The sequence below is a fragment of the Lotus japonicus genome, chromosome 4 (assembly GCF_012489685.1).
Source record: "Lotus japonicus ecotype B-129 chromosome 4, LjGifu_v1.2".
NCBI lineage: Eukaryota > Viridiplantae > Streptophyta > Magnoliopsida > Fabales > Fabaceae > Lotus > Lotus japonicus.
This window is the reverse complement of record NC_080044.1, coordinates 67,622,672-67,637,754: the sequence shown is the minus strand read 5'-3', so window position 1 is coordinate 67,637,754 and position 15,083 is coordinate 67,622,672. Positions and strand designations below refer to the sequence as shown.

The 15,083-nt window shown below is 39.6% G+C and overlaps 3 protein-coding genes across 3 annotated transcripts; all 3 read left to right on the top strand.

Annotated features, from left to right (window-relative positions):
* The first annotated feature begins 483 nt into the window (after positions 1-483).
* Positions 484-6,389, top strand: LOC130710329 (NADPH--cytochrome P450 reductase-like). Its single transcript, XM_057559552.1, has 18 exons — positions 484-1,136; positions 1,225-1,284; positions 1,368-1,444; positions 1,549-1,606; positions 1,701-1,787; positions 1,895-1,931; positions 2,807-2,876; positions 2,977-3,168; positions 3,368-3,460; positions 3,558-3,783; positions 3,890-3,973; positions 4,069-4,220; positions 4,317-4,413; positions 4,648-4,797; positions 4,895-4,972; positions 5,098-5,220; positions 5,305-5,418; positions 5,949-6,389. Exons 1-18 carry the CDS (start codon positions 795-797, stop codon positions 6,027-6,029), a joined length of 2,121 nt encoding a protein of 706 aa, XP_057415535.1. The 5' UTR covers positions 484-794; the 3' UTR covers positions 6,030-6,389.
* A 1,776-nt stretch (positions 6,390-8,165) lies between these two features.
* Positions 8,166-9,290, top strand: LOC130713217 (uncharacterized). Its single transcript, XM_057563005.1, has one exon. It carries the CDS (start codon positions 8,166-8,168, stop codon positions 9,288-9,290), a length of 1,125 nt encoding a protein of 374 aa, XP_057418988.1.
* Positions 9,290-13,727, top strand: LOC130713216 (uncharacterized). Its single transcript, XM_057563004.1, has 3 exons — positions 9,290-9,608; positions 9,958-11,945; positions 12,216-13,727. Exons 1-3 carry the CDS (start codon positions 9,290-9,292, stop codon positions 13,725-13,727), a joined length of 3,819 nt encoding a protein of 1,272 aa, XP_057418987.1.
* The last annotated feature ends 1,356 nt before the right edge of the window (positions 13,728-15,083 follow it).

Genomic DNA, 15,083 nt, shown 5'->3' with positions numbered 1-15,083 from the left:
TACAACAAACATGATAAATTACTCCACAATTTTTAGTGGCTGAAATAAAAGATCATGATATCTATCTTTCAATTGGCTGAAATCCCTCCTCTGTAAATTCTGAAATTGTTGATTCCCCTGTGAAAATGGAAAAAGAAAAGACCACAAGTAGCTTGGACTCAAGTATCTACTATCTAGCTAGGATGAAGGATGTTCAGCTGCGCTCGTTTTCGATTGGTAGACCAAATTTCAACTAAAATATTGAAACAAAAAGTGTTGAAAAGGTCATAATAATACCAAAATAACGTGTAATAATAATAAAATAAATAGATGAAAAGCACTTATTAAAATAAATAAATAAATAAATAATTTTACCAATAATGTGTTGGATTAGTGATAAACAATGATGATAAGCAGGTTGGAGTCGTAAGGATAAGAGCATAAATTTGGATTCCGATAAGATAAACAGAAATTTATTGAAAGAGATAAGAGTACGTAACTTTTTCCTGAACGAGTGACGAGAAGCGCAAAATATTAACCATGGTTAAGAAGGGAGGTGGGAGTAGTAGGTGGATTTGACCGGTCTGGGTTGGTAGGCGTTGGTTCTTCATTCATTGAGTGAAGAAACCAGCATTGTTTCCCTCGCAACGCAACAATAAAAACCCCATTCTCTTCTCATTTCCTTCTTCAAGAGTCTCTCTCTGTTTCTCTCAGCTCCCAACTACTTCTCACACCTAACAATTCTTGTGAGAGAGACTCTTTCTTCTTCTTCATTCTTCATTCTTCATTCTTCGTTCTTCAATCGATCAATTTCCATGGAAGAATCAAGCTCCATGAAGATTTCGCCTCTGGATCTGATGTCCGCCATGATCAAGGGCACACTCGACCCTTCCAACGTCTCCTCCACCTCCGGCGCCGGCTCCGTCTTCCTCGAGAATCGTGAGTTCGTCATGGTGCTTACCACCTCCATCGCCGTCCTCATCGGATGCGTCGTCGTTTTCATTTGGCGCAGATCCACCGGTAACAAGGCTAAGTCCATCGAGCCTCCCAAGCGCGTCGTCGAGAAGCTTAGCGACGAGGCTGAGGTTGACGACGGTACCAGAAAGGTCACCATCTTCTTCGGTACTCAGACTGGTACTGCTGAAGGATTCGCCAAGGTAAATTGGAATTGGAATTGAAATTGTGTACAAATTGAAGCAGAGTTATATGTATTGCTTGATCACTGGAATTTTGCTTTGTCAATAGGCGATTGCGGAAGAGGCAAAAGTGCGATACGAAAAAGCCAAGTTCAAAATTGTTGATATGGTACTGTTTGCTTTCTCCTTTTTTGCATTTTCCATTTGGTGTGTGAATTTTCATGCTTACGCTTTTGGGGTTTTGCTGAGCAGGATGATTATGCCCAGGACGATGATGAGTATGAGGAAAAGCTCAAGAAAGAGACACTGGCACTTTTCTTCTTAGCTACGTAGGTTTTGTTTTCTGCATTTTTTTTTTGCCTTCATCTTTGTGTGCTTCTGTGTGCTGTTTTATGAGGATTTTATTCTGAATTGTGGGGTGATTGTATTGTAGATATGGTGATGGTGAGCCAACTGATAATGCGGCGAGATTTTACAAATGGTTTCTGGAGGTAAGTTTTGAAAATAGCCCTGGTTGCATTGACATTATTCAGAGTGAAATAATTGTAGTGTTTTACATATTGAATTGCATGAATTTGATTTCAGGGAGATGAGAAAGAAGAAGGATGGCTTCGAAATCTTGAGTATGCTGTTTTTGGTCTGGGGAACAGGCAGTATGAGCATTTTAATAAGGTTTGCATTTGAATTCCTATATTTTTGTGGCTTTTTCTGAGCTTTGAATCTTGTCATGGAGTTGCTTCTTTCTTTGCTGTATCTCATACTGATTTTAATTGACACAGGTCGCCATTGAAGTGGATGATAAGCTTGCTGATTTTGGTAATTTGTCTTTATCATCACTTTTTATCCTTCAGGAAATTGTGTGCCGTGTGTGAATTGGCAGGCTTCAATTTCATTGGTGCCAACATACATAATTGTTTTGACACGCAGGCAATCAGCATTTTGAAGAATAGAAAACCATCTATAATTACACAATTTGTTACCAACACGTATTTTTCCACTTACGTGCATTCCTGTTATTTTCGTCACTACTGTATATAATGCTGGATACTGATTGAAACTTCCATGCTTTTTCCTATGGGTTGAAACTCTTACTAGTCAATTTACTGTAAATGCATTGGAAACTCCTCCCCGGCGATCACATTATCCTTCTAGTTAAATATTGATTCAATTCTCTTGGTCTGGTTCCCACGATGGGGTTGTCACATGACTGGTTATGTTTTATAGAGAGATTCACACACAAATGGTTTATGCATGATTTGAATCTTTGTATAGGTTCTGCAATTTCTAACACAATTCTTGTGTTTATCTCTCTTCAAATGACTCTCACGTGACAAGGTTCAAATCCCAAAATCTTTATATTGCGTAAATATTGTTATCATGAAACAATGAAAGGTCTACTACTCAGCATTTAAAATGTCTAGGGTCTTACCTTCTATGAAGTCGTCTTGGTTCTCCAGATTTTGTCATAACTAAAGTATTCTGAATGAGTGGCATTACATGTGTGTGTTCTTTTTAATCAATTTGATTTCTGCCGGTTGTCATTTAACCGTGGTTCACATAATTCTTGTTGGCAACATAGTTTGTATAGCATGAAGCTTGATTATAGTTAAATTTTATTTTACTACTTATTCTTTCCCACATTGATAGATTCTCACCATCACTCGAATCTGACCTGTCTTCTGCATTTTCAGGTGGGAAGCGTCTTGTCAAAGTAGGTCTAGGAGATGATGATCAATGCATAGAAGATGACTTTACTGCATGGTAATGAGTTGCTTAAGTTGTTTTGAACCTATTGGAGCGGGACTCAAATTTTATGCTGATATTCCAAGCTGTTTCTCCTTCCCTTTGACTGTTATCACAGGAAAGAAGAATTGTGGCCAGCATTGGATGAATTGCTTAGAGGTGATGATGATACAACTGTGTCTACACCCTATACGGCTGCTGTGTTGGAGTATCGTGTTGTTATTCATGATCCATTAGATGCATCTGTCGATGAAAAGAAGTGGCATAATGTTAATGGCCATGCTATTGTGGATGCTCAACATCCAGTCAGGTACATCAGAGTTGAATATTTATAGCACATTTGGTTCCACGGTGAAATGCTCTAGAATCTAATATGTTTAGAAGCCAAAATCTTAGCTTCTAAGTAAACATGCCTTGGATTCTGTGCAAAGTGTGAAACCAAACATGCAATTAGATGCAACTGGGTTATACCATACTGTAATTGACATGCATGCTTACTAATCGTGCAGGTCAAATGTGGCTGTGCGAAAGGAGCTTCATACTCCTGTGTCAGATCGTTCTTGCACACATTTAGAATTTGACATTTCAGGCACTGGAGTTGCGTAAGTATCTGCTGGTGGATATATAATTGTATAAGCACAATTGTTGATATATTGTACTGACACTTTTCTTTTTTCATATGGCTGTTTTGTTTCACAGATATGAAACAGGGGACCATGTTGGTGTTTACTGTGAGAATTTATCTGAAACTGTGGAAGAAGCAGTAAGGTTACTAGGTTTGTCACCAGATACCTATTTCTCCGTCCATACTGATGATGAAGATGGGAAACCACTTAGTGGAAGCTCCTTGCCACCTACTTTCCCACCATGTACTTTAAGAACAGCAATTGCCCGATATGCAGATGTCTTGAGTTCACCCAAAAAGGTGCGTCATTTTAGTTTGATTGATGCATCCTTAATTTCAAACTTTATCCCTTAATCTTCTTAATGGATTCATTAACAATTAATAATTCTTTGAACAACTTTGCCAGTCTGTTTTGCTTGCCTTAGCTGCTCATGCATCTAATCCATCTGAAGCCGACCGCCTACGACATCTTGCTTCACCTGCTGGAAAGGTTGTAATATTTTTCATGTTCTATACCATGGGTATTTAAATTAACTTTTGATCCCATGTTTCTCATTTGTATGCTACTTTGGTCTGCCTGTACAGGATGAATATTCAGAGTGGGTGATTGCCAGTCAAAGAAGTCTCCTTGAGGTCATGGCTGAATTTCCATCAGCCAAACCTCCAATTGGTGTCTTTTTCGCAGCAATTGCTCCTCGCCTGCAGCCAAGATTTTATTCGATCTCATCATCTCCTAGGTTAGTTCTGTTTGGTACTCTTGCTTCACTGTAGGTAGACATGGTATTTTGTGGGCATGTAGAACTTACAGTTTGGCTGTTTGTTAAAATTCACAGGATGGCTCCATCCAGAATTCACGTTACCTGTGCATTAGTGAATGATAAAATGCCCACTGGTAGGATTCATAGGGGAGTGTGTTCAACATGGATGAAGGTAAGCTATTATAGACAGTATAATTTTTGTTAAAAAGATTGGCTTTAATTACAAGTATTAACTTGAATTTGTTAAAGAAAATCCATGCTGGTTGAATATTATTGTTACTATCAATAATTTCTGGCCACATTTGATGACACTACTTGGTTATTTTGTGAGTTTTTTTCAGTGAATAGAGGCAGCTATTTATTCCTCCGTATCGAAACATAACTTACCTTTTGTTTTGATGTACAGAATTCTGTGCCATTGGAGAAAAGTCAGGACTGCAGTTGGGCTCCAATATTTGTTAGACAGTCCAATTTTAAACTCCCTGCTGATAATAAAGTGCCTATAATCATGATAGGTCCTGGCACAGGATTGGCTCCTTTCAGGGGTTTCTTGCAGGTTTAAAACAATAAACTTGATATTTAATCTCCCAATTCTTTCTTCCAATCCAACTTCCTGTGTCAATTGTTTATAAATGTTTTAATATGCTCTTCAGGAAAGATTAGCTCTGAAAGAGGATGGAGCTGAACTTGGCCCCTCCGTTTTATTCTTCGGATGCAGGAATCGTCAAATGGTAAGTTATCTATCTTCCGTGTAGATTTGTGACTTTTTAAAATGGCTCTGTTCTAGGCGTGTGTGAGAGTGGAGGCTTAAAAGTTAGTTCGGGTTACCAACATTTTTTTGATTATTTTTATCAAGGACTACATCTATGAAGATGAGTTGAACCACTTTGTCAACAGTGGTGCGCTTTCTGAGCTCATTGTTGCCTTCTCACGGGAGGGACCTACCAAGGAATATGTGCAACATAAAATGATGGAGAAGGTACCTACACTTTCTCAAGATGCATTTAATTACCAATTCACAATTTACAGCTTCTCATACTAAACACTTTATTTATGTGGCCAGGCTTCGGATATTTGGAACATGATATCTCAGGGAGCTTACATTTATGTGTGTGGGGATGCCAAGGGCATGGCTAGGGATGTGCACCGTACTCTGCACACAATTTTGCAAGAGCAGGTATACATTTCATTAAAATATAAAGCTTGAATTACCTTGGGTTGATGATATATGGGTGAACGTCAAGCCAAATGCACTTATGCATTTTTTACTTTGCTTCATTGTATCATTGGCTGAACACAGCGATTTTTTATTTGAGATATGTGGTTGTTAACACTTCACACATAATGCCAAAGAGGATATCATTGCTTCCTTGTGTATAGGGACGTCCTGTCTATTTATTGTAGATAGTGTTGTGTCTTATGCAAAAAATAAGTGTTTTTTCTATTTGAAGTCTCTGTCATTACTTTATGTGGTGCATTTCATCATATTCACCATGCCATGAATTTTCTTTACTATAATGCTTGTATCAGAATCAATTCTGAAACTCAAAAGCTACTCATAGAAATTTCTCCCTAGAATTCATTCTGGTTTTTGAATAAATTGCAGAAGGATTTTTAAACACTACACTTCCATGTGTTGCTAGCTGTTCTGTTGAATTTTGGAATATGGTCTTTAGCTAACCAAGTTCACGTGCTTATAAATTTCAGGGTTCTCTCGATAGTTCCAAGGCTGAGGGTATGGTTAAGAACCTACAATTGAATGGTAGGTATTTGCGTGATGTATGGTGATCATATCTGAACGAAGCACATGGAGGTAATAGAAGTCTAGTGGGGTAGTAAGATATTGGAAGAGCCTTATTTGTGCTGTCTTCCATTGGGGTCCTCAAAAAAAAAGGGAGGGGAGGGGGTCTGCTTGTTGTCATCATGGCAATAGCCCCCATGATTCTTTTTTCACTATACTATTAAATGGATTCTTTTTTTATGGTTTAATTTAAAACTACTTTGTTTGTAACTAGATTCTGAATAATGTATCTAGCTTTCTTGTAATATTTAGACCTGTAAGAAGGGCTTAGAGATGCAGATGATTCCTTGTATTTGTATGAACCGATAAACAATTGTTCGGAGATGAAGAAAATATTATTTCTGCAAGTATTGTGAGTAGTTTATAATATGTCCCTAAATGCGATGATATTTTCCCTGCGAATTGCAATCAGCTCTGCTGCAATTTCCATTTCTCATATGAACGAACATTTAGATGTAAATTTGTTGGTGGATATGTGAACCGATCTAACACATGTTTGTGAATTCTTTTGTAATTGATTTTGAAGGCTAAATCAATTCTGGAATGAATCTTCTGGGTGCTAGAATTGAAGAGAAGTTTATTATAATAAAGTTTGTCCGGAGTTAAAGATAATTTTAGGGTACTTCTGGGAAAACAACTTATTTAAACTCTTATAATAAATGCTTTATGATAAGCGCATATTTATACGTTAATTTGAGAAACTTGATGAAATAAGTTGAAAAAAAGTTATATGTAAGCTCTTATTCATAACTCGTAAGCTAATTTGAACAACTTATAAAAATAATCTCTCTCAAATACTTGCATTAGTACTTGAAAAATACTCCCTCTAAACATAATTTTAAAAACTGAAAATAAAAATTATTTTTAAGAATAGTTTTTTAAAAATATATTGAAGATGTTCTTTTTAAATAAATATTTATTTTGCAAAATATTTATAAAACATGCCCTTATTTTGGCATGCATACAATAAAATATTAAATATGATAGTGGAATTACCATCTTCAAGGAGACGTTTATTTACTTCACATTAAATGTTTGTTCAGTTATGTGTAATAAGAATGAATTTTTATGTCTATAAAAAAAAATCCTATTCATTTCATCTTAAATGAAATGGGTGTTGAGTGCTAATGTACGTCAGTTTGTATTAGTGCTAACAATAACATATCCAAACATAAATCATGAATAAGGTAAAATGTAGTTTTTTTTTTATAGGTAGGTAAAATGTAGTTAATTGTCTTTTTTTTTCACCTATAGGCTACAACAACCCTTATGGGTTCAATTCTTTGATATCTTGAATGGTTCTTTGTAGTAGTTTAATGTTGCCGTCCAACAGAAATACAAAAGAGTTTACTAGTATATTAGGATACAAATTGAAAATGCTTATTCTTCCTTGTTCCTTTCCATGGTCGTATCATATAGCACTCCTCAATCTCCATCAAGCTACAGCTAAATAACTATTGTTAGCTAAACCATATAATATATTAGTCGTGTCATTCTACTTATTAATGATGGCAATTATTAATCAGGCAGGTATGGAGCATCTATATTCAACCATATTATGAACCGAATTTTTAGTTCAACAAATTAATCAAAATTTCCCCAACCTGATTGTAATGAAACATGCCACACAAGTATTATCTCTAGTAAACAAAGTCAAATCATTTTGATAGAAAATCTCAGTTGTGACAAGATGCTGCCTTTTGTCAGCCACGACTAAGGCTATGTTTGTTTTATCCCTATACTCATATATTTAGTTCTAAGTCAATATATGTTTTTTTAGTGAAATTTGAAATAATTAATATTATGGAAAAAACAATAATACTTTCTAAACAAAGGGACGATTGAAAAATTCATTCAAAATAGAAGGAACAAATCAGAATTAAAAATAATCATTTCAAAAAAAAAAGAATTAAAAATAATGAGTTATAAGTTCAAACGCTATTTAAATTATTTTTTCGCTGTAACAAAAAAAACGCTATTTAAATTATCATTTTAAAGTGTCTTAGGATAGGAAAGGGGCATCTTCATATCAGAAATCTAAAAAGAAATGGAGAATAGCATGTTGTATTAACAACCTTGGGGACAAATCCATAAACATCGTCTGCTAGGGTTTCAAGTATACGATGGACATTGACGGCGAGAACGTGCCACCTGACGGCGGAGACGGCGGGGCAACCAAGAGGATGACTTTTCGTGACAAGCTAATGGGGGGAGCGACTGCACCAGCTCCTAAGGTGTTCAAGGATCTTGTGGATCAAGGGAAAATGAAGGTTAATCTTGTGAATGGCAATCGTCTCCTCCCTCAAGTCACGACTGATAAGGAAGTGATTGAGGAGATGTGTGCTCCATGGCGGGAATCTTTGATTGTTTGCCTTTTGGGGAAGAAGCTTGGATATAGAACCATGAAGGTGAAACTTGCAAACACTTGGAGGCTCTCTGGTGACTTTGACCTCCTAGATGTCGACAACGGGTTCTATATGGTGAAATTTGACATGAAGGAAGATCGAGAGAAGGTCATCAACGGTGGCCCGTGGATGATTTTTGACCACTATTTGGCCGTTTCAACTTGGAGCAGGGAGTTCGTTTCACCTGTGGCCCGTGTTACCAACACGCTAGCTTGGGTGCGCATCCCAGGCTTGAATGTAGTTTTCTATGATGAAAGCTATCTCCTCTCTGTGGCCCGTGTGATTGGGAGACCTATAAAGGTGGATATGAACACGTTGAATGCGGATAGAGGAAGGTTTGCCAGAATTTGTGTGGAGATTGATCTATCACTGCCAGTGGTGGGTAAGGTCTGCATTGAAGGCTACTGGTACCAGATTGAGTACGAGGGACTCCATGTGATCTGCTCTAAATGTGGATGTTATGGCCATCGGAGTAGAGAATGTACGGCACCAACGCCGGTGGCGGAAAAGGCTCCAGACGCAGGGACAGGAGCAGGCGAGGCTACGGCGAAAGAAACCCCGGTGGCGGAGGTCGTGACGCCGGCGGATGGTGAACCAGGTCAGGAACAAGTCATGGAGGGCCCAACCCAAGACGTTGCCATGGCCCAAGGAGAGAACATTCCGTCAATTAAGGATAACATTAATGCAGCCGCTGCGAACAAGGAGATCCCAAGTCTGATTCTTGATGCCGGGTTCGAAATTCATGGAGAATGGTTGACTGTGGTTAAGAAAAAGAAAAAACTGTCTCCTAGAACTCTGGAACGTAAAGGGGGGGGGCGAATCATGCAGATTCCAAGGGAGTAATGATTGGCAAATCAAAACCGCCTCATGGAGCACGAAATTCTAGTGATGTTGTTGCTGTCTCTAATTTTAAAAAGAAGGTGGGGCCCCCTAATGCCTTCAATTTCGTTGCTGGTAGCTCCAGCCATGCAGCTGGAAAAGTCCAAGCAATTAAAAATAATAAAAGGTCCAGAATGGTGGGCCCAGATGATTCTCAACATTTAGCCATTCAGGATTCTTCCACTCAAGAGGTGTTGCTAAGGGAGCAATCAAGTATGATTAATGATGACTTAAATGTCAATGATTCACTACGTAAAATTGGTGCACATGTGCATGCCCTGGGTAATTAACCATAGCATGTGGGTCCCCTATTCATATCATTTTTTAATGATAGGATTTGAAGATTTTAATATTTTCATGTGGAATGTTAGAGGAGCTATTAATGTCAATGCACAATTAGCTCTGAAGGATTTTATTCGTGTTAGAAGACCTGATGTCATTATCTTGGTAGAGACTCATTGCCATTTTTAGCGTACTGACAGGTTTTGGAGAGGGCAGGGTTTCAATCTTTTTTGCCTAGAGGAAGCTGTGGGTCATAGTGGGGGAATTTGGGTCCTTATTCACCAAAGTTCCAAGGCTATAGTTACTCTCATTGACTCTTTCTCTTAAGCTGTAACGTTTGATATTGCAGTAGGAGTCTATGCTTGGACTTGCTCGGCTGTCTATGCGAGCCCAACAGTGGTGAATAGGGATTCTCTCTGGGACCACCTCTCTATTCTTCGTACTCAGATTACCAAACCTTGGCTTGCGGTTGGTGATTTTAACGAAATTCTTTACCCTTCTGAGGTTAGAGGGGGTGCATTCCTCCCTGGGCGAGCGCTTCGGTTTGCCTCCGTGTTGGACAATTGTGATTTGTTAGACCTTGAAGCCAAAGGGGGCCTCTTTACGTGGCACCGGAAAGAAAGAGGTATCCTTCGTATTTCTAAGAAGTTGGATCGGGCTTTAGCTGATAGTGAGTGGCGGTTGTCTTTCCCTGAAGCCTTTGTAGAAGTCCAAACTAGAATGCACTCGGACCATAACCCCATCCTAGTAAGGTTCAATGCACCAGAGGAGCGGACCAGAGACCGACCCTTTCGTTATCTTGCTGCTTGGTCGAATCATGATGAGTATAGGAGTGTGGTTTCTAATGCGTGGCGTGGATCAGGAGGTAACCTTCATGAGAAAATCCATCGGGTGCAGACTGATTCCATGTCCTTCAATAAGCATACTTTTGGTAATGTGTTTCAACGGAAAAGGCACGTGGAAGGAAGACTTCGTGGTGTCCAACGTGATCTTGACACTAGGGTGACTTCCAGTATGGTTCAACTTGAGGAGCAGCTGCAATTGGAATACAGGGGTATCCTTAGGAATGAGGAGCTTCTATGGTTCCAAAAATCCCGGGAACAATGGGTCAGGTTTGGTGATCGCAACACAGCTTTCTTCCACACTCAAACCATTATCCGTCGGAAGCGCAATAAAATCCATAGGTTGCAATTGGGAGATGGTTCTTGGAGCTCTGATGAAGGGACACTAAGGAGTGAGGCCGAAATTTTTTTCAAAAATTTGTTTTGCACTGCTCCTGATATATCTAATGCTCATTTTCAGGTTGAGAATCTCCCAACAATCCCGCACGATTGCACAAAGGATCTTTTGGAGCCGGTTTCCAAGGCAGAGGTCAAGAGGGCCCTTATGTCCATGAAATCCTTCAAGGCCCCAGGCCCCGATGGCTTCCAACCAGTGTTCTTCAAAAAATATTGGGACATTGTTGGGGAGGATATTTGGAGGGTTGTGAGGGATGCCTTTGTGACTGGCTCTATTGACCCTGCTCTCGCTGAGACCTTGATCGTTCTTATCCCCAAGGTGGATGTGCCGACTCAGATGAAGGATTTAAGGCCTATAAGCCTTTGTAATGTGGTGTACAAGATCATTACCAAGGTGTTGGTGTCTCGCATTCGTCCTTATCTGGATCAAATCATTGGGCCGCTTCAGTCTAGTTTCATCCCGGGTAGGGGTACAACCGACAATGCTATTTTGGCCCAGGAAGTTATTCACTACCTTGCTCACTCCATGGCTAAGAAGGGTTCCATGGCTTTTAAGATAGACTTAGAAAAAGCCTATGATAAGCTATCTTGGGAGTTTTTGGAAGGTACTATTAAGGACTTTGGCTTTCCTGAAGTTACTTGCCACTTGATTATGAATTGTGTGACCTCCTCAAAGCTTGATCTTCTGTGGAATGGCTCCAAGCTTCCTTGGTTCAACCCGGTTCGTGGCCTCCGGCAGGGTGACCCTATGTCCCCTTACCTCTTTGTTATGTGTATGGAGAAGCTTTCTGTGCGTATTCAGAATGCTGTGAGTGCGGGGCTTTGGCATCCGATTACTATGTCTAGAGGGGGCCCTCCTCTTTCTCATATTCTTTTTGCAGATGATGTCCTCCTCTTCTGCAAGGCGAAATCATCCCAAGTGGAGGTGGTTGCGAGTATCTTGGCTGATTTTGGTTCAGCTCCTGGCCTTATTGTCAGTGCGGCAAAATCCAAAGCTCTTTGTTCTAAAGGTGTGCCCGCTGCGACTCGCCATGAGATAGCTCTTGCCTGCCTCATTCGTGTGGTTAGAAGCTTGGGAAAATACTTGGGATTTCCCATGGTGAGTGGGAGAGTGTCCCATGGTGATTTTAATTTTATTCTTGATCAGGTCTCTCGCCGTTTAGCGGGATGGAAGTGTCGGCTTCTGAACACAGCAGGTCGTATTTGCTTGGCGAGATCGGTCCTTACTGCTCTTCCTACCTATTACATGCAGGTGGTGTGGCTCCCTCGGAAGATCGTTCACTCTATTGATAGAGCAGCTCGAAATTTTATCTGGTCTGCTTCTGGTAATCGCGGATGGCATCGGGTTAAATGAGAGGTTGTCACCCAGCCTCGTCAAGATGGTGGTATCGGTGTGCGAGACACCTCTTTCGCAAATACTTCCCTCTTGGGGAAGCTTGTGTGGACCTTGCTGCAAGATCCTGAGAAACTTTGGGCGCGTGTTCTCTCCCATAAGTACCTGGGCTCGAAATCTATCCTTGATGTTGTTGCTTCGTCGTCGACGTCAAGCCTCTGGAAAGGCATCCCGCGTGCTCGCGATGTCCTCAAGGAGGGTTTCCGGTTCAAACTGGGCAATGGAACAACCTCAATCTGGTACCATAATTGGAGTGGGCAAGGTTCGCTTGCCACCAGGCTCCCCTTTGTTCATATAACTGACACATCCTTGTCTCTTCGTGATGTTATTCGAGATGGTAGTTGGAATTTTTCTGGCCTCTATACTATCATACCGCCAGACCTGCAGCAGTCCTTCCATGCTATTGTTCCGAGCCTTGATGCTAGGCTGGTCGACTGTTGGACCTGGAAGCATGATCGGAATGGGGTTTATACGGCTGCCAGCGCTTATTCTTGGCTCATCTCGGAGGCTGCTCAGCCTTCGGTTCCCCCATTGGTGCCTTGGAAGTTCATTTGGAAAATTGAGGCCCCGGAGAAAATTAGAGTGTTTGTGTGGCTCCTCATGCACGATGTTATCCAAGTGAATAATTTCAGGTTTCGCTGCCACTTGGTGTCTTCCCCAGCTTGTACCCGCTGCAACCATCATGTTGAAGATAGTATTCATTGTTTGAGAGATTGCAGGTTCGCTAGGGAGGTTTGGTCCAGGCTTGATGCTCTCTCTTGGCCTGGTTTTCTTTCTGGGGATATTTTATCTTGGTTCTTGTGTCAAGCGCGCGGTACACATGCGTCCCTTTTCGCCACAGCAATCTGGGGGATTTGGAGGTGGCGTAACAATGCTCTTTTGGGTGACAATAGCTGGAGCGCGATGAGCACAGTTCAGCGGATCCTCCATGATCACCATGAGCACATTACCTATTTGTCATCTGACCTGTTGAGTTTAACAGGGAGTGTGGCTGTGGCGCGGTGGAGCGTTCCCCCTGCTGGTAGGCTTAAGCTGAATACAGATGGAGCATTCGATCATGTTGGCACGAGATCGGGAATGGGGGGCCTCGTGAGGGATGCTTCTGGTTATTGGGTGTGCGGGTTTTATGCGGGTGCGACTAGTGCAAACCCTCTTCTGGCAGAAATTGAGGCTCTGAAGCTGGGATTGAATATGTTATGGGATGCAAATTTGAGATGTGTTGATTGTGAAGTGGACTGCCTTGATATTGTCCAGGCTTTAGCTAATAACACTTATCAATTCCATGTTCAGGCCTCCAACTTGCTAGAATTAAAGCTGCTCTTGGATCGTGATTGGGATGTGGAGCTCAGGCATATCTCTCGAGATGCAAATGACGCTGCGGATTGTCTTGCCGGGTTGGGTAGTCGTCTTCAATGCTCTTATACCTATCTTGAGGTTCCTCCTCACGAGCTTTGTCCCATCTTGGCTAGGGACTTGTTAGCCTTGTAGTTCTTCTTCCTGTCCTTTAATTTTCCGATGTACCAAAAAAAAGTGTCTTAGGATAAGGAAATTGAATTGTATTAAAAGAACTTAAAAGTAAAAATAATCCATGCCTGAGACTTTTTTTTCCCACTTGTCTTTAACTTCAATTACAATTTTTTTTTGAAATCACTTCAATTACAATTTCGATCCCGAATTTAGACTGTGGAATTTTAGTTTCTTTAATTTTTCCAACTAATCAAATTTTCTTTTTGTGTCATTTTTCACATATTTTAAATTTTCAAATCTCCATTTCCATTTTCTATTCAAATAATTTGGGTGTTCACGATGAATTTAAGATGTAAAACAATTTTTACAGTTTTAAAGTGAAAATTTTAGGGAAATTTTGACAAAAAACAAAGGATTTTGTATAATGTTTAAAGAGGGAAAATTTATGATTTTTTATTTAAGTTGAATATTAATATTTTGATTGGTGAGCTTTGAGTGGAAAAATATCTAAAATGATTTAATTGATTCAATTTGTGAAGTTTCCAAGTGTTAACCAAACAAAATTGTGAACATTTTATTTTGAAAATAAAAAAATTAAGTGTAAAATAGAATAAAATTAGAAAGGAAATTGTAAAAAAAATATTTTTAAATTGATAGACCTTTTTTAAATTTACAACTGTCGATTCTCTCTAAAGCCTCCGCACCACATATTTGGCTGCTGGGTTTAAATTGTTCTGAATCACTTGAGTGTTTTGGGGTGGGGTACTCTTTTTCTTTTATTAGAATTTTTTCTCACTGAGTTTTTTGTAGTAAGGTTTTAACGAGACTTCACTCCCAAGCGTTGCTTGTTGCCCATGTTTCTTTGGTTTTGAGTATGATTTGTTTTGTCTAGCATGATATGAATGTTCTGATGATTTATTCCTTCTATTAGTTTATATATATATTTTTTTTTTTTGGTTGTCAAAAAATAATGACATGTGCTTTAGAAGTTGCTAGATTGTGTGATTGATGTATGAGGCCACCAAACTTTGGAACACCACTTTGGTCCCCATGCCACTAAATGTTTCTGCGACAAAAATGAAGTGGTCAGTTATGATATATATACACCTCTTCACTTATTTTCCACATTTATTTTCTATTATTTATTTTTTCTCTATCAATCTAATCACCTATCACATCTTTACTTTCTCTCTCCTTTCTTCATATCTTTCTCTTCCTCCACCTCTTTTCACCTCAAAAATGAGGATTTTTTGAGGTGTTAAGATATAATTATTGTTTTTCTGTTTGTATAACAAAGGATGTTTCACCATAGATAGGTTTCTTGTGGTCTAGAACATGTGTGACCCGGTAGAGAATTATTGAGCATGTGTTGTTATA